The 23,991-nt window shown below is 38.8% G+C and overlaps 1 protein-coding gene across 9 annotated transcripts; it reads left to right on the top strand.

The window, feature by feature from the left end:
* Positions 1-264: 264 nt before the first annotated feature.
* Positions 265-23,743, top strand: CCDC66 (coiled-coil domain containing 66). 9 transcript variants are annotated; one of them, XR_008747643.1, is made up of 20 exons: positions 265-385; positions 1,551-1,615; positions 3,911-3,933; positions 4,779-5,196; positions 5,942-6,077; positions 6,250-6,353; positions 7,303-7,427; positions 8,199-8,360; positions 9,199-9,330; positions 11,950-12,203; positions 12,583-12,667; positions 13,414-13,575; positions 15,053-15,197; positions 15,652-15,774; positions 17,081-17,559; positions 18,551-18,588; positions 18,870-19,144; positions 19,581-19,708; positions 22,456-22,870; positions 23,351-23,428. XR_008747643.1 is itself a non-coding variant. In XM_055806985.1 (20 exons), the coding sequence occupies exons 1-19, from the start codon at positions 375-377 to the stop codon at positions 22,821-22,823; spliced, it is 2,883 nt and encodes a 960-aa protein (XP_055662960.1). In that variant the 5' UTR covers positions 265-374; the 3' UTR covers positions 22,824-22,870; positions 23,351-23,743. The 9 variants fall into 9 exon arrangements, 8 of the variants coding, with proteins under 8 accessions (XP_055662960.1, XP_055662957.1, XP_055662958.1 ...); XM_055806985.1 differs by having other exon boundaries at positions 22,806-22,870; positions 23,351-23,743; XM_055806982.1 differs by having other exon boundaries at positions 22,456-22,673; positions 22,806-23,743.
* The last annotated feature ends 248 nt before the right edge of the window (positions 23,744-23,991 follow it).

Below are 23,991 nucleotides of genomic sequence, written 5' to 3'. Positions count from 1 at the left end.
GACTGACACGTTTTATACGCCGCCAAAGCAGCTGCTCGAGGGCCGCAGAGCCGGGCCCCCGCCCGCTCCCCACGGCCGCGGCGCTGCCCCCCCCCCAGCGCCGCGGGCAGCCCCCGCGCCCCGGCCCGGCCCGGCACGCTCGGCGCGGCCAGGGCGGCAGCGTCGGCCCCGCGCGCCACCTTCCGCAGGCGCCGGGCTCCACCCCCCGGCGCTCGCTGCGGCGGGCCCCGCAGTGTGCGAGGAGCCCATTGGCAAAGCCGCCGCGCTGCGGGCAGCCTATCGGCTCCCGGCTCCTTGCGCGGCCCGGCGGCCGCGGCGCACAGGGAGCGGGCGGGCTATGCGCGCCGCCGCCCCGCTCGCAGCCGGGCAGAGCCATGAACCTGGGGTAAGGAGGGAGAGGAGGAAGGGAGGCGCTGGGCTGGCAGCAAGAGCCGCCCCCGCCGGCTGGGGCTCGGTCCTGCGCGGGGAGGGGCGGCCCGGGAACCTTCCCCTGCGCAGCGCGCCGGTGCCGCCGGCGGCAAGGCGCTTGCTGGGAACGGGAGCGGTCTGCGTGACGGAGCCGAGGGGCTGGCAGAGCCTTGCTCTCGGAGGGCCTCTGGAAGGGGTCTGGGGGCAGGTTTGGGGGGTGAGGTGCTCAAAGCGCCGTGAGGCGCCGGGGGCCCGCCGGTGGCGCCCCCCGCCGGGGCAGGCCTGCCCCGCGCCGCCGGGTGCGGGGGGCTGAGGCCACGCCGGGACCCGACGCCGCTCCCGGTCCCGCCCCGCCGGGTGCCGTCACCCTGCCCCACCGCCTCCTGCCGACGCCGGGCGGCTGCCGGGCTCGGCTTGGCTGCCGTATGCTGTTGGCACGTCTGGAGTTACAGCTTCAGGCACATCCGTGCTGCCGCGTTAACTTGGAAAGTTGCCCGCGAGCTTCAGATGTGTTAGACTTTAAAAAAAAAAATGAAATGAAAGACAGTTTGAAGATAATTGTTATTTTGAACGTTAATCTTCACGTTAGATTTTCTCAAATGCGTGGAAGAAAGAAAAGCATTTGGGTACTTTACACCTAAACACTGCCAACTTTTTTTCCTTTTATTAAACCCTTATAACATTTATTCCATTTTAAAATGGGGACAGTTTTGCCTGGAAGCGCAATTAAAGACTGTTGTCAGACTACAGCCCCCCTTTGTGATCAGCACTGTCATTCAGGGAGGCTTCTTTAGCGTTTTTTAAGCACACAGTTTATGTTGTTGGATTATTAAATTATTGGGGCAGGTTTATTGCTGTGTATAACAGTACAGAGCGGCACGTGTAGTGTGAAGATTTACTTTGTAACATGCACATGCAAATTTTTCAGGATCAATAATAAAAATACACCCTTTTCAAGACCTGTTGATTTCTTCATATTAAGTAACTTCTCACAGACACAGAAAGCTTGGGGTATGAAAGACCATCTGGACCAACAGTAAATACAGTGTTACAATTAAGCACACTTGTCCTTGTTATTAATCAAAAAGTATTACCTTTACCAGATTAATGTTTCAGCTTCCCCTCTCTCTCTCATTTTGCAGTGATGGACTAAAGCTTGAAACTGAAGTGCTGGATGGAAAGCCTAGGCTAATTCTAGCTTCTTCTGGTATTTTTTTAATTGTTTCTCTTGAGTAATCTTTAAGGCTTCTTGAAGTTAAACCTAAGATCCAAGCAACATGAAGCACAACTTTATTGAAATATTTTTCAGATTAGGAAGAATGTTTGTGCATTGTTATTTACAGGTCCTCTTACTTACCAGCTTGATACCAAGCGGTAGGTTGGTAATGAACTTCTGAATAGTCTGTCCCCTGGTGAACAGCTGGCAAATAGTCTTGGTTCTTTACAGCATGTTTTGCCATTCCTAAAAAACATAACCTGATAATTTCTCTAACTTTATAGCACCTTACTTGCCAAGGAAAAAGAGGCCTAATAACTCTGCTTGATTTACTCAGAATTACATCATTACAGTCACATTTCTGCTTTAAAAAGCAGCTTTAGTATTTGGCAGTTGACGTTTATAATTTTCAATAAGCAGTTTATTTAGACCAGATCTCATTGCTACCATCTGAGATTGACTTTTTCAGTACATGTTCGTAATTAAGCATTAGGAAGGTCTGGTTTTGTGATTTGTCAGATAGATGCTTCTATACGAGCACAGATCCACTTTCTCTAACTCTTCTACATAGCAGTCAGGATGCAGAAAATCTCTATTGAATGAACCTTTCATTTTCTGCATTTACCAGACAGCTGTCCAATGAGGTGTTAGTGGGTATTTTGAGTCAGTAAGGTAAACCATCTACTGAAAACAAAATCTTGTATCACCTCTGAAACAGAAGTGCTACAAGCTTTCACTTCTTAAAACCACAGTTAGTATCATTGGCTGGCTAGTGCCAACGTACATCCTAGAGTGTTCTGAGATAAAGCATTACCTTTGACTTTGAACTAACCTTGGAGCAGTCTGTTCCAGGAATTGACATGTTTATACAATTGGTATAAACGGCTCTTCCTTCAATCGAATTGTGTCAAAAATGGCATCAAACTGTATTATTTCTGAATTTGTCTTCTGCACTGTCAAATACTGCTCACAGTCTTAGGGGCTAAAGTAGCATTGTTCTATAGCAGCTTAAGCTGCTACTCAAGATAGTTGTTTCTTCCTTACACAGAAAAACCCAAAGAAAATAACCTGTAAACAGCACTTTAGAATTCCACATTATGTATCTCCCCACTGTGATGGCAAAGACCCTATTAATGTTTTTCTCCTTTCCACAGAGAAGTTGGGTTTGCATAGCATATAGAATCCCACTTGATTTAATTTCTGAGTAATCAGAAAGAAGTCAAAAAGTGACCTAATCAGATGAGGGTTGAATGCTTGAGAACCCAGCGATAAACATGGTGCAGAACATCTTTACTACTGAAACATTATCAAGATGGTTCAGGATTTAATGCCTCTCTCTGCAGGACAAACAAATCAGCATATCCCCAAGTTTTGAGATGTTCATGTAGGCTGGAAACTATTAATAGTATGGTTTTGCAGACTTTCAGATGTTAGTGTTCTCCAGTGTCTTTAATTGGTAATATAAAAAAAAGGGTATAGGCACTGCCAGTGCAAAATGTGCAACAACCACTGCCAGAGCAATAGTTGCATAGTGCAGCTGAAGAAGCCTTGTTGCCAACAGACTTGTTCCACTAAAGGATCATCCCTGCTATTTTCTCCTCCTTTTCTGTTACCCATATGTGCAGGCTATCTCGTGTTGACTACCACATTCCCTTTACTAATCTAATATGACAATACTCGTTATTAATAAGTATTATATTAAACATAGTACTTATTATTATTTTTGACACCACTACACCTCTATGTATCCTCTTTTAAGATTTCTGTTAAAAGACTGAAGAGTATTTCAGGGCATAGTAAGAGGAACAGTGGATGGTGTGATCTTGCACGTATTGGCTCTTTAGGCTGTCAGCAATGGAGACATAGCATCGTGTAGTAAGATGAGGTTGGATGCAGGGACTATCCTGAAAAGACGTGACACACAAAGCAAACTGAAAAATCACAAAAAGCAATTAAAAATAAGCCATTACCCCAGGATGCTCTGAGAAACAGGATGAATAGCAGGGGAGGATCAGACTGGCACAGTAAGTTTATTAGAATTGTATGAAACTGGAAATAGTTACTGGAATGTACATATGTTGTTGGGTTTTTTTTAAACATACTTTTGAAGTGTGTATACTGAAATAATATACATATATAATTGGGGCAGATGTTATGGGGAAAGTACTTTTCTGCCTTATAAAAAATCAGATTAATATAACAGTTTACTAATTTCTTGAGATTGTTTTTCAGGAGGAAGTTGTTATTAAATATTTCTTTCATATGTTTGTGTTTGTTTCCCAAAAGATCAATCAAAGCCTGCAATGCAGGTAAGTGGAAAAATTACTTTTTTGGTTGGAGCACACAAATTAACCAGTTAGTTTGTTAACAGAAATTCAGGAACACATTTGAACTGTCTAAATACTTGCAATCACTGATATTGATGAAAGATAAATGTACTTACAGGTCCCTTCCAACTTGAGGTATTCTGTGATCTCTCAGGTTCATAATAGCTGTTGAAAAGGATTGATTAAAAGTTCCATGACTACTTTTAGCTTTGCAAAACACTTTAGTTTACTTTGCCAAGAAGTTACAGTAGCACAGGGAATCATCTAAATCAGAACTTTGAGAGACCTTAAAGGGAATCTGATAAAATAGGGATCTGAGGTGTGTTTTAAGTTCCGATTAAGTTGTCTAGGTTTTCTCTGCCTGGGTAAACTGGAATGCAGTGATTTGGGGAAGGAAAGAATATGACCTCAATACACAGGAGATAATTACAAGTATACATCAAGGACCTTGAAAAGGATAAAAGTTCAGTACAGGATAGAAAAATCAAGATTGAAATAATACTGACTGTATGGTGAAAATGTCTACCTGTCTGAAGCCAGGCTTCAGAAACATCAAAGATTATTAATAATTCTTTTAAATGTTACCTAAAGTTATTTTTCATACTTATATTTTTAAATATTCAAATTTAGGTGCTGTATTCTCTTCCAAGGTATTCCTAGTACTCATGCAGATATTTCATTAGTTTATACTGAGTTAGTTTCTATTGATGCAACAGAGAAGAGAAATGATGCCGATTTTACTTGCTGCGTCATTCTTGGGTTTGTTTGTTACCTGTGCAGTTTTATTTCCTTATTTAATATATGGTGAAATCTTACTGCTTTAACAGATGGGTCATAAAGCCAGAGCACCTAAACAGGCGTTGAGAATAAGGCATACTGGGCGTGTTCTGAGGTCAACACAAAATGCTTGTATCAAGCAGGAAAACTTAACAAAACCAAGGAGTGAATCAAGCTTATCAATGACGAAAGGTGAAAAACTGCAAGTTACTAAACACTCCTCACATGAAGCTGCAACTAAAGATTACTCTTTGATTTTCCAAAGAGATAGCACAAGCAGATACCCTGATTCAGAGAATCCTGATGTTAAAAAAAGTCAACAGAAACTTCAAAACTCATGTGTATCAGCTGAAGACCTAAGAAGTTTGGTATGCTTAACACAGGAACAGCTTCAGCAGATTTTGATGCTTGTAAAAGAAGGAACTAGAAGCATCTCTGAAACTCATAATGAAAAGCAAGAGGAAATGGGTAAGGTACCGATACCTGAATAAGTTAGTTTCATGGAAACGGAGCAAAACCTGAAAACTAAACTTTGAGTTCATAATTTATTTTTGGGGTGCAGAGCTTTAGTCTTATGTGTAATGGTCTCAGGCAAAATACTGTTTCCTGTTGTGGTTGTGAAATTGCCTGTTACTGTTAGGAATCAAGCATTTGATAATTTTAAATAAAATCTTAGGATTGCTTGAAAGTATTCCAGTATTTCGAAGAGCAAAACAGCAAGCAGTTCTGTCAATATTTCATGCAAAACAGGAACCATTTTACATGGGGGTGGGGGGGACATAGCAGAACTGCTCTGTATCTTTACTATTAGGAGTTTGAAGAAAAAAAGCGCAAACCCAATACCGCAAAGAGATGGGCCCTTTTGGATTTCTGAAGAGTTCAGGTCTTCCGTTACTCCTGTTTGTGGATCTGTCGAGGTGGTCAGCTCTTTGCTACCAAGAATAAAGACACACTGCAGTTGAGTCCCAAAGTCTGAGCTCTTAACCAAGAATAAGTGTTTCCTGTAAGTCTAGCATTCTAAAAATACCCTGTAAAGTCGTAACTTACATGCCTTAACTATATAAGCAGGCCTGAAAACAGTTTTGTTAAATAGTGGGAAATTTGCAAGTTTCTGCTGTTCTCAAACTATTTACTCAATGCTGAAAAAAGTTTAGTGGTCATATATATATATATTTTTTTTTATATCTTTTCATATATCTGTATTCTACCGCAGCTCCTAATGAGGCATCAGAGGAAAACATTATTGCCTTGCTCCAAAAAGCTTGTAAAGTTTCATCTGTTCCAGATAAGGCTAACTCTGATTCAAGCAGGAAACAAGAAGCATGTCCGCAGCCAGGACAGAAAGTTACGTATGTATATCTGTGTTATTATTGTCTACAAAAATTGTATCTCAAATAAACATGTGTTGTATTTCTTAATCACAGTAAGAATCTTTATAAATGCTAACTAAATAGTTACCTTTAAAATCAATAGATTAGCTTTTTAGGTGAAATTATATTTTTTTCCCCTCCTTTTCTCTAGAAAGGATTCATGGAAGCCTGCTGACATGTTTAGTACCTTGGGTGGAAAAGAAGGGGAGAAAGCCTTATTAGAATCTAGGAAGACCCAATGGAAGAAGGAATTAGGTACTTACGTTATACAGAATACCTTTTTGATCAGTTCATTACATTCAGTACTCCAAAAGCGTTGTTTCCCTTGTGCTCTTTTAAATTTACTTCTGTCGGTGCAGTTGCAACAAATTGGAAAGTACAGTGTAATTAGTCTCCCAAGATGGATTAATATTCTTGAATTACAAAATTTTATGCAAAGTTTATGTCTAAATTCTTGCAAAAATCCTTCTTAACCAAATAATCACAAAATATTCAGTTATGCTTCATATTTTAGGAGTTACTTGCCACCGATTTTGTAACATTCGGCAGTAGTTGATAGCTGTTATCATTAACAAATTGATTTGTTTTTTAATGGGAAAAGTGTCCCCCCAATGTACAAGCACGACTGAATGTATCAAATTGCAATTTGAACTTGAAACGGTTTGCAGTCCTGCCCCATCACCAGCCAAGGAGAATCTGTAGAAAAATAAAAATGTTTAATGCAGTAGTAAATTCTCTCTCAAAAATTAAGCTTTTTATCATTCACATGCAGGAGTGTTGTTTTGTTTTCAACTTGGGTGTAGACCGTCTTGTTTCAGGGTTTGATTCTGTATTGTCAGTAGCTTCCATGTGTAGCTCCATTTGTTTTAATAATATTGCAATAGTCCAGACTGGTATAATAAAATGGAGAGAATTTATATACTTGGTTATTTGTTAGTTTTCCCTCTTTCCCTGGGACGTTTTTAAGCCTTCAGTGTTTTGTAGTCTCCCCAGAGAGATTCCCCTATTACCTCTACATGGCTGGGCAGAGACTTGGTTTAAGAGCAAAGTTACATTTAGACTGATTTGACAGACAATGGTAACTTACTCTTGTAGTCCATTTTACAGTCAAAATTACAGGGTAGATGTGCATTGCTGCTTTTCTTTTTCTAAACTGCTATGTGTCTGTATTAGGAGCTCCTACTAAGAGTTTGGTTTTTTGAAGATGAACAGGTAGCACTGAAGAAGAAACTGAAAGAAACTTTGGAGGGAAAGGTGGGTTATTTCTGGGCAAAACCTGGCAATAATGAAACCCATAAAGAGAAAGTGGAAACAACTGACCCAGATAAGGTAAGGCTATCTATAAACACAAAAGTTTCCCCAGCGCTGTTCCAGAACAGTTGAACTTCCAATTGATACAAGATTTTCTTTTCTCTGAATCCAGTAGAATCCAGACTTAGCAAGTCACTTTAAGCTCTTTCACAGCATGAATTGTCACAACTCCCTGTTTCATACCCTACCTATTGCTGCAGTTTGTAGCGTCACAGATTAAGACCTTGGTAGCACGAATAACCCATTCCTGTCCTTCCATGTTGATTCCTAACTAAAAGGTATAAATCTTTTCTAGTACTGTTTTGAGGATTGTCTCAAATGTAACTCCTGGCTGTATAATTACTGTTCATGAGCTCTCTTGTACATTAGATTACTTACGTAATAATGAGCATAGCAACTGGAATTTAGCCAGCCTTCTAAAAAGTCAGCTGTCATTCTGAAAATGCTGTGTCAGATAAACGTAGCATACTCAGATGGTGAAACTGATTGCTGTTGAACAGAAGTTAGGGTTGTACCTCCTCTCAGTTATTACAGCAAAAGCAAATTGCTTTTTTTGTGGCATATTCAGCTTTCCTAGAAAAGTTACCGGTCTGCCTCATGAGAATTTGTTTCAGTCTACATAATTGAGAAATGCTGTATATGAGATACTTAGTTACAAGTTTTGGCTGAAGTTTAATGAATAGCAGCTTTTAGAAGTATAATATACTTGATTTATTTTATGTTAAAGGCTATTTAATACAAACAAATAACGTGAGTTACTAAGTCTGAAAGTGGTCACTTTATTTCCAGACAGTGTTTCCAGCTGAGTCAATTATTACCAGTGAGGAAAACTCTCTCTGTACAACTTCTTCAACCACAGAGTCCAATAAAGTTCCACTGAATGTTTTAAGTGTTCCAGCTGGGCAGTCTTCTGACTTACCAGGTGTCAGTTGCACAGCGTTTGTTTTTGGGGTAAGATTTTAAATTGCATGAAGGTGGTTTTTTACTTACTTGTTGATAACAGTTGTGTATCTTCAGTAGTTCTTTTAAACCAGAAGCATTCAGTAGAATTTTTGCTCTAAAGAATTGTGTCTGAATGAACGTTGATCAAAATATTGATGCTTTAAAGACTGAGCATTTTCAATGCTGATGTGAAGAACAGTACTAGAGGTGTGAGAGGAAGCGTTAATCAGCTTTTAGGTGTGCGTTAAAAAAATAGAGAAGCGTGAACCTCTCAGAAATAGACTTTAAAAAAACACATGGATGGCAGAAGGTTCAAGAAGTGGTTTTTGAGTTATTGCTAGTAGGCACTGATTGAAAAGTGGGTTTTGTCAGATAGTATTAGAAGTTCTTAGTGGCACTGGAATTTGTTAAATAATATAGATCCCCATTAAGAAGCAGAAATAGAGGAACGAAAATGGTATCTAGAATTTACTTGAGACAGATCAGTACTAATTAGATACAGTGCTTAATCTACCTGGAACACAGACTGAGCAGTGAACCATAGGAAGAAGGAAGGGATTTATTTTTATTCATGATACGTGTAAGTAAGTTTTTTTGGAGTGTGAGGCTGATGATTCAATTGAGAATAAATTCAAAGACTGCCTTATTTAGCATCTTTCTTAACAACTGAAGCATTTTTACGGAGCAGTCAGGCACTTGCTACAGCTACAAACTTCCATTCATCTTTTTGTGCAAGAGAACAGTCCACTTAAAGTCTGGGCAGAAAGTTATGCTAGGCTTATTATGTGGCTAGACAAGGTACTGAATTTTTTGTACAAGGAAGAGACTAGCACTTACCTTATTTCAGGAGGCCGTGCCACAGGAACGACCTTTTAGCACACTGAAGCATGAGCAACAGAAGAAGTGGCTTGAAGAGCTGGATAAACAGAAGGAAGAAGCTAAGCTACGAAAAATAGAAGAAAAACTTAATTTAACAAAGGTATCTGGGGTTTAGAGGGACTTTTTGGAATAAGAGAAGTTTTTCTCTATATCTTTTAGTTCTAAGAAATAAAAGATGAAATCATAGACATGATGGAGTGACTAAGATGTAATTACCTGCAGCATGTCCAGATTTTCACCGTAAGTTCATAGGACAGTCTAATTGACCATTCGCCCAGTAGCTGTTACGGTATTTTGGTGACAGAGAACAGGCTACTGTGTGTCTGGTGTGATGTGTTGTGTGCTTTCTGCAAAGATGAAGACAGTGATATTACTATACATTTTTTCTGTCTCACTAGGGTTTGGAAGGTATTGCAGAGACACTGGCTAGACGGTAAAGAGAAGTTTTCTGTAGACTACAGAAGGAGATGAGGAAAGAGAAGGAAAGTTATAGACAGCTACAGTGTGTCACAGTGGTGTTCACATCTGTTTCTATAAATACTATTTTAATATGCACACACTGTTAGGAAACTTTTTTAAACACATCTCCAAAAAGTATTGAAGAAAATAGCCTTACCTTTTTTACCCTGTGGTTTTTCCAGGCTGTGGAATGTAGGTCTCTTGTGCTGGATCTAGAAGGAAACGGTGGCCAATATAATTGCTTCGCAGGTGGAATACCTGGAGAGACTTAATACTATTGGCCAATTTGGTTAATATATCTTCTACCCCCTGGAAGTTCTTCATATAGAAGCTGACTTCCCTCCTTTACGTGTTACTGTTTATACTGTTAATAGTTTTAAGGTCAGTGGAATATTCTGCATTCTTGTACAGTCTGATACTGACACACTCGTCCCAAGACTCTCCGGTTTTTGAAGTGAAGAAACACATAGTGAGATTGCACTACATTTCCAAATTATTGTACGCACCTTTAACCCCAGGATTATATTTTTCACCATGTGAGATGTATTCACATCATGAGATGTTCTATATTATTAGTTAACAAGAATCTTGGTTAGCAAACCTTCATTAACATAACATTCAAAGCCTTCTGGATTAAAAGGCTACAGTTTTTACTCTCAACTGAAGCATTTATGGCAGTTACAAAATTCTAGACAGAAATTCTTCATTTTAATTGCACAGTTAGTAATGCTAGAAGAGAGCTTTCCCTACCCACCCTCCAAAAAAGCCCTTTGTTGCTAAGGTTGGTTACATACCTACACACAACACGAGTCTATTTCCTGAATTGTTGAAGGGATCAGATTTCCTTTGTAAATTGAGCTTTCACAACTGTGAAGGGAACACAGCTGTGGGAGCTTCCTTCATTAGCTGGCTTGTTTTTCAGTTTGATAGGTTTGCTGTAGGAAGATGGTTGCAGTCACCAGCGAGTAACCTGACAGTAGTCTCACTTCTAGCCTCTTTTTGAAAGGAAGCTGAAGTGTGCTTAACCTTGTTTTCTTCAACATCTCGTTTTCTTCAGCATTTCTTTTTTTCAGGTCTTGTGTTAAACTCTCAACCCTTCTGCGTATTGCACCACAGACATGCATAAGAATAAAGTAGATTTTCCAACTACTCTGATCTACATCACAGAGTATTCAAAGGGAACAAAACTCAGGGAACAGGAGGAAGAATAATTTTGATTTTTATTATTTGGACTGATTTTTCTTGTTTCTTTTAAAATAAGTGTGAAACTTTTCTGACGCAAGGGAATTTTTGTTTAAGGAAGGGGTTCCCAGAAAGTTTATTAGATTAGATTAGGTTTTTTTCCTGCAAACTGCAAGTTTTGAGGCAGCCATTCTCCAGTCCCTGCAGAGAAACAGTTGTTCTCCTAGTCAGCAGAGAAAACCTTCTCAGTACCTATAGAAAAAGCAAAGGTTAAAGGTGGAAATCTTTTGTTAGTGATACACTGGGATGTCCCAGTTGCCAGCACTGAGCCAGAAAGATAAGCCTGGGTGGTACAGAAGAGGGGCTTAAACCCAGTATGTCACCTCTGCAAAAGTTTTAGGTACTTTGTTAGGAGAGCCGGTGGTGGCTGTTATGGGTGAAAGAGATTTTGAAAAGGCTTTATTTTATAATAGTCCTGTCTGGCTGAAAATAGGAAGTTGGAGATTAATACCTCTGCCCAAAGCACATCAGTTCTGCTACCGTCCAGAATTAAAATGAAGGGGGTAAATGTAGGGCAGTGTAAAAGATGCCACTTGTTTATATTACTGGAGAGAGAATATCTACACAACAGGAGGAGAGCATGGCAGAATGGGCAGGGTACTGACCTCTCAATCAAGCAATTCCCAGTACGATTAGTAAAATTACGGAATGGAATAGTTATATGAATTGAAAAAAACAGTACCAAAAAGGCTGATTCCACGTTAACTTTTTCAAATTTTTTTTTCACTTTCTAATTTTTGGTATTCCTTTTTTTCCTGGAAATATAGTGGCAATATGTTTTTGCTGACCAGGTATACTGATCAGCAGTATAATTTCTGACCTGACTTGCATGTTAAGCAATAGAGATGCTTCTGTTTTCCCATTTTGGGAATTAACTACTGTGTTGTAGCTCCATAACAAGAGCTTTTCAAGTGTTCCTGTTGTACAAAATGTGTATTGTTTGTTTTGTTAACCATACCTTACAGAAGCCATGTCATTGAGCATGTTTCTGTTTTCTTGTTGCTTCATGTTTATTTAGGCTGAAGAGCATGACAGATGGGCAATGCATTTTGATTCTTTAAAGAACCACCTTAATGCTAATACACAACATCCCGTAAATGGAATGTACAAAAACCAGCATGAAAGTCTTTGCCTGTCACCTGACCCTAAGGAGCTGACTGCTTTTGTTCACCCTTTTTCACCTGCAGCTTTAGGCAATCTCATGCCCTTAAAGGTGGGAGATGCAGAAAAAGCTGCTAAAAACAGTGCTCCAGAACACGGTCAGAAAGTCAGGTGAGTGAGCTTTGTAAGTGTAATCATCTTCCCAGCCAGTGCATTTCTGATAACTCCTCAGAAATTAAAATTACAAAAAATTAATAAGATTCTTTAAATCTGATCTTTGGATCTTACTCATTTGGCTTTTGGTTTTTTTCAGAAATACCTGTTGTTTCACTTTTGAAAGACACAAGTGCTTCCATTGTACATTAATAACATTTACTGCAAATGACCTTATTTTTGTTCCATAGTAAAATTAATTTCATAACTGTAGATTAATACAACGGGATAACGTCAATATAAAAATATTAATTGAGATATAACTGATTCTAATTAAGAAAGGCTTTAGGACTATTTTCTAATGATTAAAAACACTTACATGATTCTTTGTTCATAGTTTCCTCCGTTCAATGACAGCTCTCCTGGACCCTGCACAGATTGAAGAGAGAGACAGGCGGCGGCAGAAACAGTTAGAACATCAGGTAAACTTTTGTTTTAAAGTCTAACACCATTTTCTTGAGAAGAAAGGAGGAAAGGTAGCGTTGTGTCATGAGTAAAGCATGAGATTTAATACCACAGTCCAGTGAGGCACTATATGCTTCAGATTGCATGTTTACAGTCGTTTGGTGGCATTTCGTTCAGTTAGACTCTAGAGTTTTCTTTGCATACTTGTACAGAGGTGTTTGCATTTCTGTAACTGAATTCTTGCCTTAAAAAACATATAGCGCAGTCTTTAGCGCTCTGGTAGGTTTGTGTGCATTTTTCTTCAGTCTCCACTGTCATCAGGAGGACTGACACTTGCAGATACCTGCTCTGTGAATCTTTACATTTTCATCTGCTTTACTGTCATTTACATTATTTCTGTGGCGCGCTAACCAAATGTATATCTGCTTGATGTGAAGAGGTCTTAGTATAAATGTAATGAGCCTGTCTGTTCCGGTCAAACTGTTATTCTGCTAGATCAAAATACTAGCTGGCAGTATGTAAGGTAAAAATGAGACCACCATTTCTGTACAAGAAAAATCAAAGCATTTTTGAAAACATAAGGAAAGCAGCCACCTCTCTTGTGAGAAATTAAAGGAAGCAAAAGTGTTTGCAATAAATTGTCGTGATTTTTTTTTAATTCATCCAAATCCAATTATTATACACATGTATGGAAGTATATGAATAGCTTATAATACCTTAATGTTGTGTCATTTAATTTTCCTTTTTCTTCTGGTACTACTAGAAAGCAATTATGGCTCAGGTAGAAGAAAAACGGAAGAAGAAACAACTGGAGGAAGAGCAGAGAAAATGGGAAGAACAAGAAGAAGAACAGCGCCTAGCACAAGAAAAAGAACAAATGCAGAAACAATTTGAGGAAGATACACTGAAACAAAAACAAAAGGAGGTGGGCATTTGCATTTCCTTTAGTGCAGATAGTCTGTAATAATACTGGGTTTTCAGGAAAATGGTTCTTGTTCTTCACCTTCAAAATTGTGTCACCTCATCATTTTGAAAATGAACACTATCTGAAATTTAGACATTTGAGACCAAAATTGGCTCCTCAATTAATAAGCTTACACCACCATACAAGTTCAAAGCAGGTTTCTTTTTTTTAGACAAAGGCTTTTTCAGGATGGTAAATGGTAACAACTGCAAAAATGGAATTGTACTTTTAAGTAATGCAGAAACATGCATTTTTAATTGTAAATTTAAAATAAAAAAAAATACGTACAAAGTATGTGACTCAATTATTGTTGATGGTAACTTAATGCTTTTAAGATGCTTCAGTACCATGAAGTTTATTTGAGTGGGTGTGCTTTCAGTCTGGATTAAAGACTTTTCAGAATATATTCTGGAAAACCAATTTAAAAAGTCATTCATGTTCTAGAGCTTTCTCTGTAACTATTGCTGAGCTTTACATACTCCTTTCATATAAAAGTAAAACCAAAAGTGCATTTTGACCTTTGGTAAATACACTTTTGCATAGGTATACATCCTTACCTCTGTAGAAGGTTAAAAGCCTTGTCTGATGTTTTATTCTTTTGGCACAGTAGCAGCTATCACTGTTTCCTTTGTATTTGGAACAGTAGCAAAATTCCTTGATGTCGCAAGAGAGGGTGATTCCAAAAACACACCCTTCTCTAAAACCTGACAAAATATAGATCCCCAGCTTCTCTGCATTTTTGTGTATGGAAACATAGAGCATCTACCTGTAGATGCTAGAACAAACTGGTAAAAAACCGGGAAAATCATCTTTCTCTGTAATAGCTTGGTTCCTTCAAAACGAGTTGTACTGTCAGTTGTTCTTTCCACCTGCAAATGCAGTAGGAAGTAGGGATGAGATGGTAGCAGCGGTTTAGAGATTTTCCTTGGCCCAGTCTCCTGCACTTTGAACCTGCCACGTCTGGAAAGCTAGCCTTCATATTTAGGGATGTTCTGCCTTTGTTAGGGAGGCTTCTACCGTCTCCTTTCTGTGGAAGCAGGAGGAAGTAAGTTTTTAAAAAATTTTTATGTAGGGTTTTATTTCATTAAACCATATGATCTAGGAAGTCATAGATGCCTGAAATCAGATGGCATTTAAGAAAATACTAATTTATTAGAAAGGAGATAAATATCCAAATAATTTTCAGGATCTAGATGCTTGCTTTTTAATGCTAGGATTGAACATCTTTCATTAGCTCAGCAGAGGTTCTGAATTTATCTTTGTAATCATAACAGTTTTGTCACATTGCAACAACTCAACTAGTTTTGGGTTTGTTTTTATAAAAAGAAGCTCTACCCAAAGTAAGAATACGTAAGCCTTGAAGATTATATGAGAATTAAAGAATCCTATTAATTTATTCTTAAAATAAATGATCACGTGTATTTCCTCTTTTCTAAAGGAACTCATGACTCTTAAAACAAATGAGCTCTATCAGACAATGCAGAAAGCTCAAGAATTGGCACAGAGATTAAAACACGAGCAGCGCATTCGAGACTTGGCTCAGAAGGGACATGACATTTCAAAACTTCAGAAGAACCTTGGTGGTAAGTACGAGCCTTTTCATACTCTGTTTCCTGTTCCTTTGGTGTTTGTGTCTTAAGTTGTTTGTGGTTTTGTCTTGGTTTCTTTTCCTCTGCATTTCAGTCAGAAATTGCTCCTTTGCTTCATGAACCAAATTTCATTTCAGTTTATTTACCTTCCAAACAAATACCAGTGTTAACTAATATGGAGAATATTGTATGTTAATAAGCTTCAAATATTTCAAATACTATATTACACAAAGGAAGAAATACAACGATACCATCAGTAATACATAGGGAATATTCAGGTCTATGTGCTGTCAACTAGATTTCCAGTGGAAAAGGGAGAGTATTAGGATCTGAACCGTAGTTTTCAGTCTTGCTTTACGTTGTGAACACAAGAGTGTGATAACTTGGTAACATGGCTTAAATGGAACATACGTCACTAAATTTAAGAGTTTTACTTACTTCTTTTTAGGTGATACAGAATTTGAAAATTCTAATACTTGCCTTTCACATCGAAGTCATAATTTTTCTGGTGACATTAAGAGTCATATTGATGCACAGACTTCTCCTCGGAAAGACACTGCTGTACAGACAGGTATGCGGCCCTTTAATTACTCTGATGTACCTCAAGACAGACAGTAGAACAGCATACTTGTGAAACTGAGCCAAATCACTGTCGTTCAGAACGGAGTAAAACGAGAAAGAAAAGTATGCATAGACACAGGCATGTTAGTATATTACTATATATCACTATATTCTTCTAAATAAGTGATATGTCTATATAGTTGTTACTTACCAGTTACAGACTCAAATAATGAAGCCTGAAATACAGTGTTGACTTAAAGCCATGGTCACAAGCCATGTAGGACTACATTTATTAAGGCATTTAAACATGTATTTGTAGTAGTCTTCAAGTGCGAATGTTCACAGGTTTATGTAACATGGTTTGATACCCAGTAGAGCTGGGTTCCTAACGAATCCTTGAACATATTGGCAGAAACACTGTCAATGGTTCTGGAATTAGAAAACCATGGACTCATTAGAAAATGAGAGCTTACATTCTAATGTTTAGAAAAGCTTTCTACAATTCTTGCTAAATATCCAGACAGAATTGCAGGTCCATCTAGACAGAGTACTTGCTAGTCTTTATCTTGATTTTGTATCACACCATTAAAAAATCCAGTTCAAAATCAGTCTGTATTTATTAATGTTGTAGATGAGGTGTGAATTAGCAGATTCAGTGGAAGCTTACGATCACTTTATGCCTTGTATTTAGAAATTTGTTAGCTTACCGCTTATAAAGTGGAAGCTTTTATTTCTATTTGCTTAAGCAACAATTAATATTTTTGGGTTTTGACTGCGCTGATAGAAATTTTAGTGTGAATTTGGAGTTTAAATATTAAATACTGTTTTTGTGTATACCCCTTAGTAAAGGAAGAAGCTGGATTGTTAGTAATTTAAAAATTGAACAAAACTATTTCCATTAGAAGACAAGGATTAGGAAAGTTAAGTTAATCCCAGTAGCATTGTGAATATGACCAAACCATCAGCATGCTGAAAAACTAAAAAGAAGCTCTCGTGTTTTGCTCTTTACCTTTGGGTACCGTGACAGAAATAGAGTTGACATTTTAAAATAATGTTTATTGATTTTACATAAATTTTGCTTTACGGTGACTTGATTTTGTTCTCCGATCTTTCTTCTTTTTCCCCTCCTTATTGAGTTTGCTTCTACTGGTCCTGTTTATTTTGCACATAAAAAAGAACAGAAAAATATTATAAAACTTAACAACCTATCTTTGAGTAAAATAAGTAATGGTAGATTGATATGCATACAAAGGTTAAACAAGTAATTTTAATAGCTTAGACTTGGAGTTAAAATATAATTTTTATTTCTTTTTAAGATTACTTTAATACTTCAGCATACACTGAGTCAGCTGAGGAAAGAACCGTGTGTTGTGGATCTCCTGATATATCCATAGGATATAAAGAAACCTCTAACAGCAAAAAAAGCCAGAAGGACATGCAGTATATAGATAAAAATAAAATTTCAGGAAAAGAAACTGGTGGCATATACAGTGATCTATATGAACAATATGCAAGAAAAGACAGACAAATTAAACCTTCAGAAAAATACAGCAAAAGACCTGACTGGAATATAAACAAGCCTGGGAAAAGATACATTCCAGCATCAGAAAGATACCCTAAACAGCTACAGAAACAAAGGGAAGAAAACAAAGTGAGACGACAAATGGAACTGCTTCAGCTGGTAGAAAGGAATACCCCTGGGAATCTCTGCCCAAAAAAGGGCAGTTACTCAGACAGGTCTCCTTCACCTCACAAAGAAATAAAAATGAAGAATAAGGGACATAGAGTCAGAAAGGTAACTATTTCGTCTTTAAGAGCAACGATGTGTAATTTTAAGACTTGTTCCACACAGTTTTGCCTGGATGGGAATTCAGTTGTGGAACTCAAGCATTGAGAATCTTCCTATTACTCTCCTTTGTGCAAAGAATGGTGTTACAGCATTGTTTCACTCATCATGATCGGGAGAACATCGTCATATTTTGTGACTTAGCTTTTACTGTTACTTCAGTCTTCTGAAGTGTTGATTCTCTTGTTTATTCATTGTCATTGATTCATTATGTAAACAGGGATCTTGGCTGAAAACAGTGTGCAGGGTAGAAGGACGTCACTGACTTGCCCTTTTCTCTCCAGTCATTGCATTGCAGCGATGGGTGAAGCGTAGCCATACCTGTTCAAGAAAACAATTTTTATTTCTGCAAAGAATACGGATTCCTGAGGACGTACTCTGTTGTCATAGAAATGCATCCTCCTTAGTGGAGGCATTCTCCATTTCAGGATGCATGTATCAGTATAGCTTGTGGCTGGGATAAAAAAGCAATTGTCATTTAAAGAAAATACTATCAAATATATTCATGCCTTCTCTCTCTGTATGCATATACATCTGTATGCATAAACGCCTCACTTTCTCACACCTTCCAATAGAGAAAAAATGGTGTAGAAAGGAGGTCACTTCAGTTCTGTTCAGCTGTTTGTTTTCTGTGGCTACATAACACATGTTTAAGAAGCTGTGGGTATATATATAAAAAAAAAATGTATGTGAAAATGCATAACTGTTTACGTAGGCATCTTTAAATATTTATTCATTTGTTAAACCGAGTCCATTAGTTTATTTGAGGTTAATGGTAAACCTGAGTTTTGTGCTTACATTATTGAAAGGTAAATGTTCAAGACACTTGTACCCGAGAAATGGGACAATTAATTTTAAGCAGATTTTTAAGATAAGTATTTTCTGATACCATATGAAGCATGGGGTACTTTGACTTTTGACTTTCTTGGTTTTCTCCTAGGAAGAACAGTTACATGAGAACCATTTGAATGAAGAAAGGTACGTCAATACTGTGCATTAATGAAACGTATAAATACATTAGTAGTGAAATATCCATGCTTCTCGTTCCCATCTTTTAAAATTTTCTTACAAGAATTTAGATGCATCTAATTGCCTCCTATTAAAAATACATAAGGCCAGACAAACTGCAGGTATAAAATCAGAATAAATGAGCAGAAGGTCCAGTCCACTGGGGATTCTTCGTCTCTACTATTTGAGAAAATTCATCACATTACTTAAGTATTGTTTGGGGTTTTTTTAACTTAAATTTTTTTATACAGATCTGAGTCGCCACCTGTTCCAGCAGTTAAAAACAGATTACACCAAGGGCAACAAAAACGGATACTTGCTTCTGATTTCCTGGAGCTTAACAACAATATTAGAAGAGAGAAAAATACCAAGACAGCTACCCAGCAGAGGAGCTCTTCTCCTCCTGTTACAGACCCCTTTTCACAATTTATTCCGTATGTTCGAACAAACGAAGTATATTATCTTGATCCAGATGCACCAGTGACTAGACCTTCAACATATGACCCCCAGTATCGACAGTTTAATGGTACTGAATGGTATTGTGAACTGATTCATGTAGAAGGGATGTTATAGTGATTTAGTTCAAAGTGCTACAGTTTATTCAGTTTAGTATTTGGTTTTACTGAATTTTGCAGTAACCCACGTGTCCCACAGCACGATACAGAAAGCCTGTGCAGCCAACTGATACTGTGTATTAAATAAGGCCATAGAAAAAGTTACAAAAAGCAAAAAAGCAACAGAATTTCTTATTCTTTTATCTGTCTTTTTACCGTTAATGAAGTACAATTGCACTTCTCTATTATATAGATTTGGGTTTAGGAATCTCAAGCGTTGTTTGACTTAAAAATAGTGATAGCAACCAAAACCTGATTTTCACAAGGTGTGAAAAACTACTGCTTCAAAATGACAACAAAATTGATAAAAGAGTATGGTTAACTGATTTGATACACATTTACTTTTAGATTCTTGCCAAATGCCACGACACATTTTTAGCTCTGATCACATTAGAGACCCTCTTCTAAATCCTGATGTAGTTAAAATCAGAGAGAGACAACAAGCAATTCTCAAAGGACTGTCAGAATTACGCCAGGTAAGCAAAAAGTTACAGGATAAATACCTATGTGTATATATACTTATACTAAAGTTAAAATGAACATCGCAAACTATTACATAATTATAAGCATTAGTCTTAAATTCATTTTTCCATCCAGTGTGATTAGGTTTTGGGCCTGGTCCTCTACTTCTGTTCCCTTCTACTAATTTTGCTTTTCATGCATTACTTCCACCTTCGGACTGTCCTTAGAGAGAGACTATAGATTCCTTAGTCCTTAGGCCAGCTGTGAAACCATGGGGTACCTGAGAACGCTGCAAATGAGAGGAAGGGCTTTATTGAGCCTCCAGGTTTGGTAAAGTTGCTTATAGTAAGAATGTTTCCATTTCAAGGGGAAAACTAACAGTGTTTTGACAAAACACCAGAACCTTTGTTAATAAATTTCACTTCTGCATGTCATGGGTAAGCCAGTCACACCAGAGCAGTGTGGTTGGTGCAGAAGGGTTCATGGGGTCAGTCCTGGAAAAACACTGTCACGTGCAAATTTGAAGTGTGAACACTTAGAAAATCCTTCCAAGACAGCTAGTCGTTAACATTTAAAATTCAGGATTTGTCAATCAGCCAGATTTAGTGAGTGAATATAAAATGAAATTCAGTTTAATACTAACACACACCCACGCTCCTGAGACAGAAGCCTGTGTATGTTTGTATACGTTGTTCTATTTGTAGTAAGCTACTGGTAATGATTCGATGTACAGGAATGCCAGAAGGATTTTGAATATGGTGAAACTGTCTTTTAAGGGTCCATGTTGCAGTAGTTTAAAGCAGCACAAAGGATTATAGCTGGTAACTGTGAAGTTACTTATTTCCCTGATTGGAGTCAGAATACCAAAAAATACTGTCAGCAGTCTAGTTATTAAAACATGAGTGAATTTGATACTACACCTGTTGGCAACAAGGTGTGGCTCATAGCAGATTCAAACCGCAGGTCTGGACAATCACAGAGTTTCCTCCTACACTTCTCAACGGCCTGACAGGGGACTGCAAGGAAAAAAAAAAAAACAAAACACACATTTATATTTGCATTTTGTTCTTGAAGAACACTAAAGATAATCATTATGTCCCTTGTTTTTGAGTAGCTCCATACTAAATACTTTATTGCTAGGAGCACTATTTATTTTTCTTTGCCTTACAGGGAAGAAAATTTGTAAATTAACAAAATAAAGGCAAGAAAGCGTGACAGACTTTAGTACAACAACACTGCCAGTAGTCAACACTATCAATTACCTGCTGAGCTTTAGAAAGACGGAATTTTTGCCATGCAAGTGTTGTGTTTCCATAGTAGGGGAATTACTTGTGCAAACAAAGGGCCATGGCTCCGAGTTACTAAGAAGAGTTGTGACCCAGGAACGCTGCCTGCACCCAACAGCTCCCAGATGGGCTTGACTGGATCTGGCCTTCCCCAGTGCTTATTAACGTGTTTGTTAAGTACCTGCAGCTGTGACGTATTTTGTATTCAGCCTTCACTTGTCAGTGGTGTTTTGCTTCAAAGCACAATTTGATCCCTGGGCTTGCTGAGATGAATTAAAGCCATGGATATTTGAAGAACTTCAGGGTGGTAATATCCACGTTGGCAATTTTAGGAGCTAGGAGACATTTTTGATATATTCAGGTCTTAACAGTGGCCAAAAGCTAGTGGTAAGGTTCCTCTTCCAGTGGACTTAGGTTCTGGAAGAGAGTTCTTTTTTAAATAGCCCACCAGCTGCAGAAGGCATTTAAGACGTTAACTGGTGAAGTTAGGGACATCTTCTGTAGCCAAGTATTGCATGTTCCTGCAGGTGAGACCTGTTTTGCATCAGTTACTTCACTGAGAAAGGAAGAGTAAATGCAGTATTTTGTAGGAAGTACAACGTAGGCAATGAGCAGAGTTTAGTTTTCTATTTCTGAAGTTAATCTAGACTTGTTTTTTTAAATTTATATAAACATGCATATATTGGAATGGTAGTTTCAGGGGGAAAAAAAGTATTTCCAACATACTTAGCCATGCTTTAGACTTCTTTTGTCCGGGGGAATTCACAGCATATTTGACCAGTTTTTAGCCTTTGAAATACACACCCAGCTACAGGGAGAGAGAAATCTGGGTGGGCCGTTCCAGTAACGCTCCAGCTGAACTGGCCGACCCACGGAAGACACCAGTGAGAACGGAGGGCAGATGCGGGCTTTCCTCTGCAGGAGGGAGGGTGAGTCTGTCGCTGCATTTGTTACAGGACAGCAAAGTCCCTTCCTGTGTTTCAGGTGACGGCAGGAACAGGAACTCTCCGCAGGCTTTCGGCAACAGACGCGGCACTAAAACCACTTGCCAACAGGTGTAGCCTGCACTGGCCGAGGGGCCTTGCCAGCCACCGGCAGCTGCCCGACAGCACGCATGGACAGGCCTCGCCGCTTGTCCCTGTGCAGATATGTCACATTATTTCTCTAGGCCCGCTTTTTGCCTTTCCAAACCACGTGACAGACTTGTTCCAGTTTTCAGTGTTACTTAACCGGTTTCTCACCTCAGCTCTGGGTTGATTTAGGGCGATTTATCACGTGACTTTGTTTTGTAAGATGCCTGCTAAATGCAAAAAGCATTCTGTAATAAAAGTCAGGATTGACAAAGGGGCGGAGCGAGTCCACAGAGCCAGTAATAGCGACAGCAGATGCTGTTGATTAGTTAAAGCTGCAAGGAGGCAGCTGCTGCTTTTGGAAGGCTGCAGAGTGAAGTCTAACGGGCTGCTTTGCTATCGGAGGCTGGTTCTGCGGGACCTCTCCTCCCTTCCACACCACCAGGAATACCGTGTCTGAATTATTGTGGTACCCGCTGGCTTGCGTTGTCTTCTGCTGAGCTCTGCCAGCAGCCTTGTAACCCTTATCTTCTAACGGGAGCACTGCTCTTACAGCTCTTCCAAACTGCCTTGGTACCAGATTACTGCTGAGAGGTCTGAAATGGATAGAGCCCAAGGGGCAGGTGTGTCAACATTTATGATCATATTTCAGTAAAAAGATGTATTTTACATTTATGAATGTACCTGACATAGCCCTGTCAGGTGTTCCTTACCACACAGACAAGGACACGCTTCCAGAAGTTGTTTTATTACAGGTTTTCTCCATCGCGTAGTACTTAGGAGAGCCATGAACAAACCAGGAACCTTTTCCCTTTTGAGAGTGAGTACGCATAGCCGAAAATGCCTGACACGTTCTACTTCAAATGGTAATGCTGGCCTTTCTCTTAAGAGTATAATTTATGTTAAGAGTAAAAGCTGGTACCCATCGAGGTTTTGGGTTCAGCTGCACACAATAGGCTAGGGTACTGCAAGTGCAGTGACAGCACAGAGGGGTGAGCAGGCTGAATTTAACACAAGGGAAGAATCCTCTTTCCAGGGCAGAGACACCCCTGGAAGCCCAGCTGGCTTCCACCTCAGTCACACCTCCACGTCCCTTGCAGAAGACGGGAACTCTCAAGTTCCCTCTCTACTGAACGTATTACAGTGCACTGCTTTTTAAAACAGACAACGTAAAAAAAAAAAAAAAAAAAAAATTGAGCCTTAACAAGAAATAGTTTTAAAGTATGAAAGAGTGACACTTTATTACCTCAGGCTGCACGAGGAAGACAAAACATTCACATTTATATTCCATTTATTTCAGGGCCTCCTGCAGAAGCAGAAGGAGTTGGAAACTGCCCTGATTCCCACCATGGCTCAGGAAGAGAACTTTATTTTGCCATTTTGAGAGATACAGATGAATGTTCTAGAATTCTTAAACTATTAATGCACGGCACTTTGTTTGCTACTGTAATTAATTATGAACAGTCTCTTTTTTATGAAAGACCTAAATTATGCGAATTTTGATAGAATACAGGGTCATATTGCTTTTTATATGCAAGTTACGTTAAGCTAATGATGGTGTGCCTGTTTAGAATAGTCTTCATGCTACCTGTCCATTTAACATAAACCACCAAAACACAGTATAAAAAATGTTACATGGGTGTTTGTAGAATTCAGCGTATGTATTTTGATAAATAAAAAGATTTATTCTGAACGGCTTGGGTGGACTCTATTATTTTTGACTGTATGAAACCACTCTTACTTACAAAGTGTATTAACTCCAGTAACCCCAGATGTGACGACCACAGAAGTACTGACTAGGGGCTACCACCCCCACCCCCCTTTAGAACAGAATAGCAGCATGTAACATCCCAGGGGCTGGGCCCAAGGCAGCAGAACTCAGTTTAAGAAAGTTCTGTTACGAACAAGGTCTGAACAGATCAGTATTCAATGCTTCCAGTC

This window comes from Falco peregrinus, chromosome 5 (assembly GCF_023634155.1).
Source record: "Falco peregrinus isolate bFalPer1 chromosome 5, bFalPer1.pri, whole genome shotgun sequence".
NCBI classification, from domain to species: domain Eukaryota; kingdom Metazoa; phylum Chordata; class Aves; order Falconiformes; family Falconidae; genus Falco; species Falco peregrinus.
This window is presented reverse-complemented; position numbering and strand designations above follow the sequence as displayed.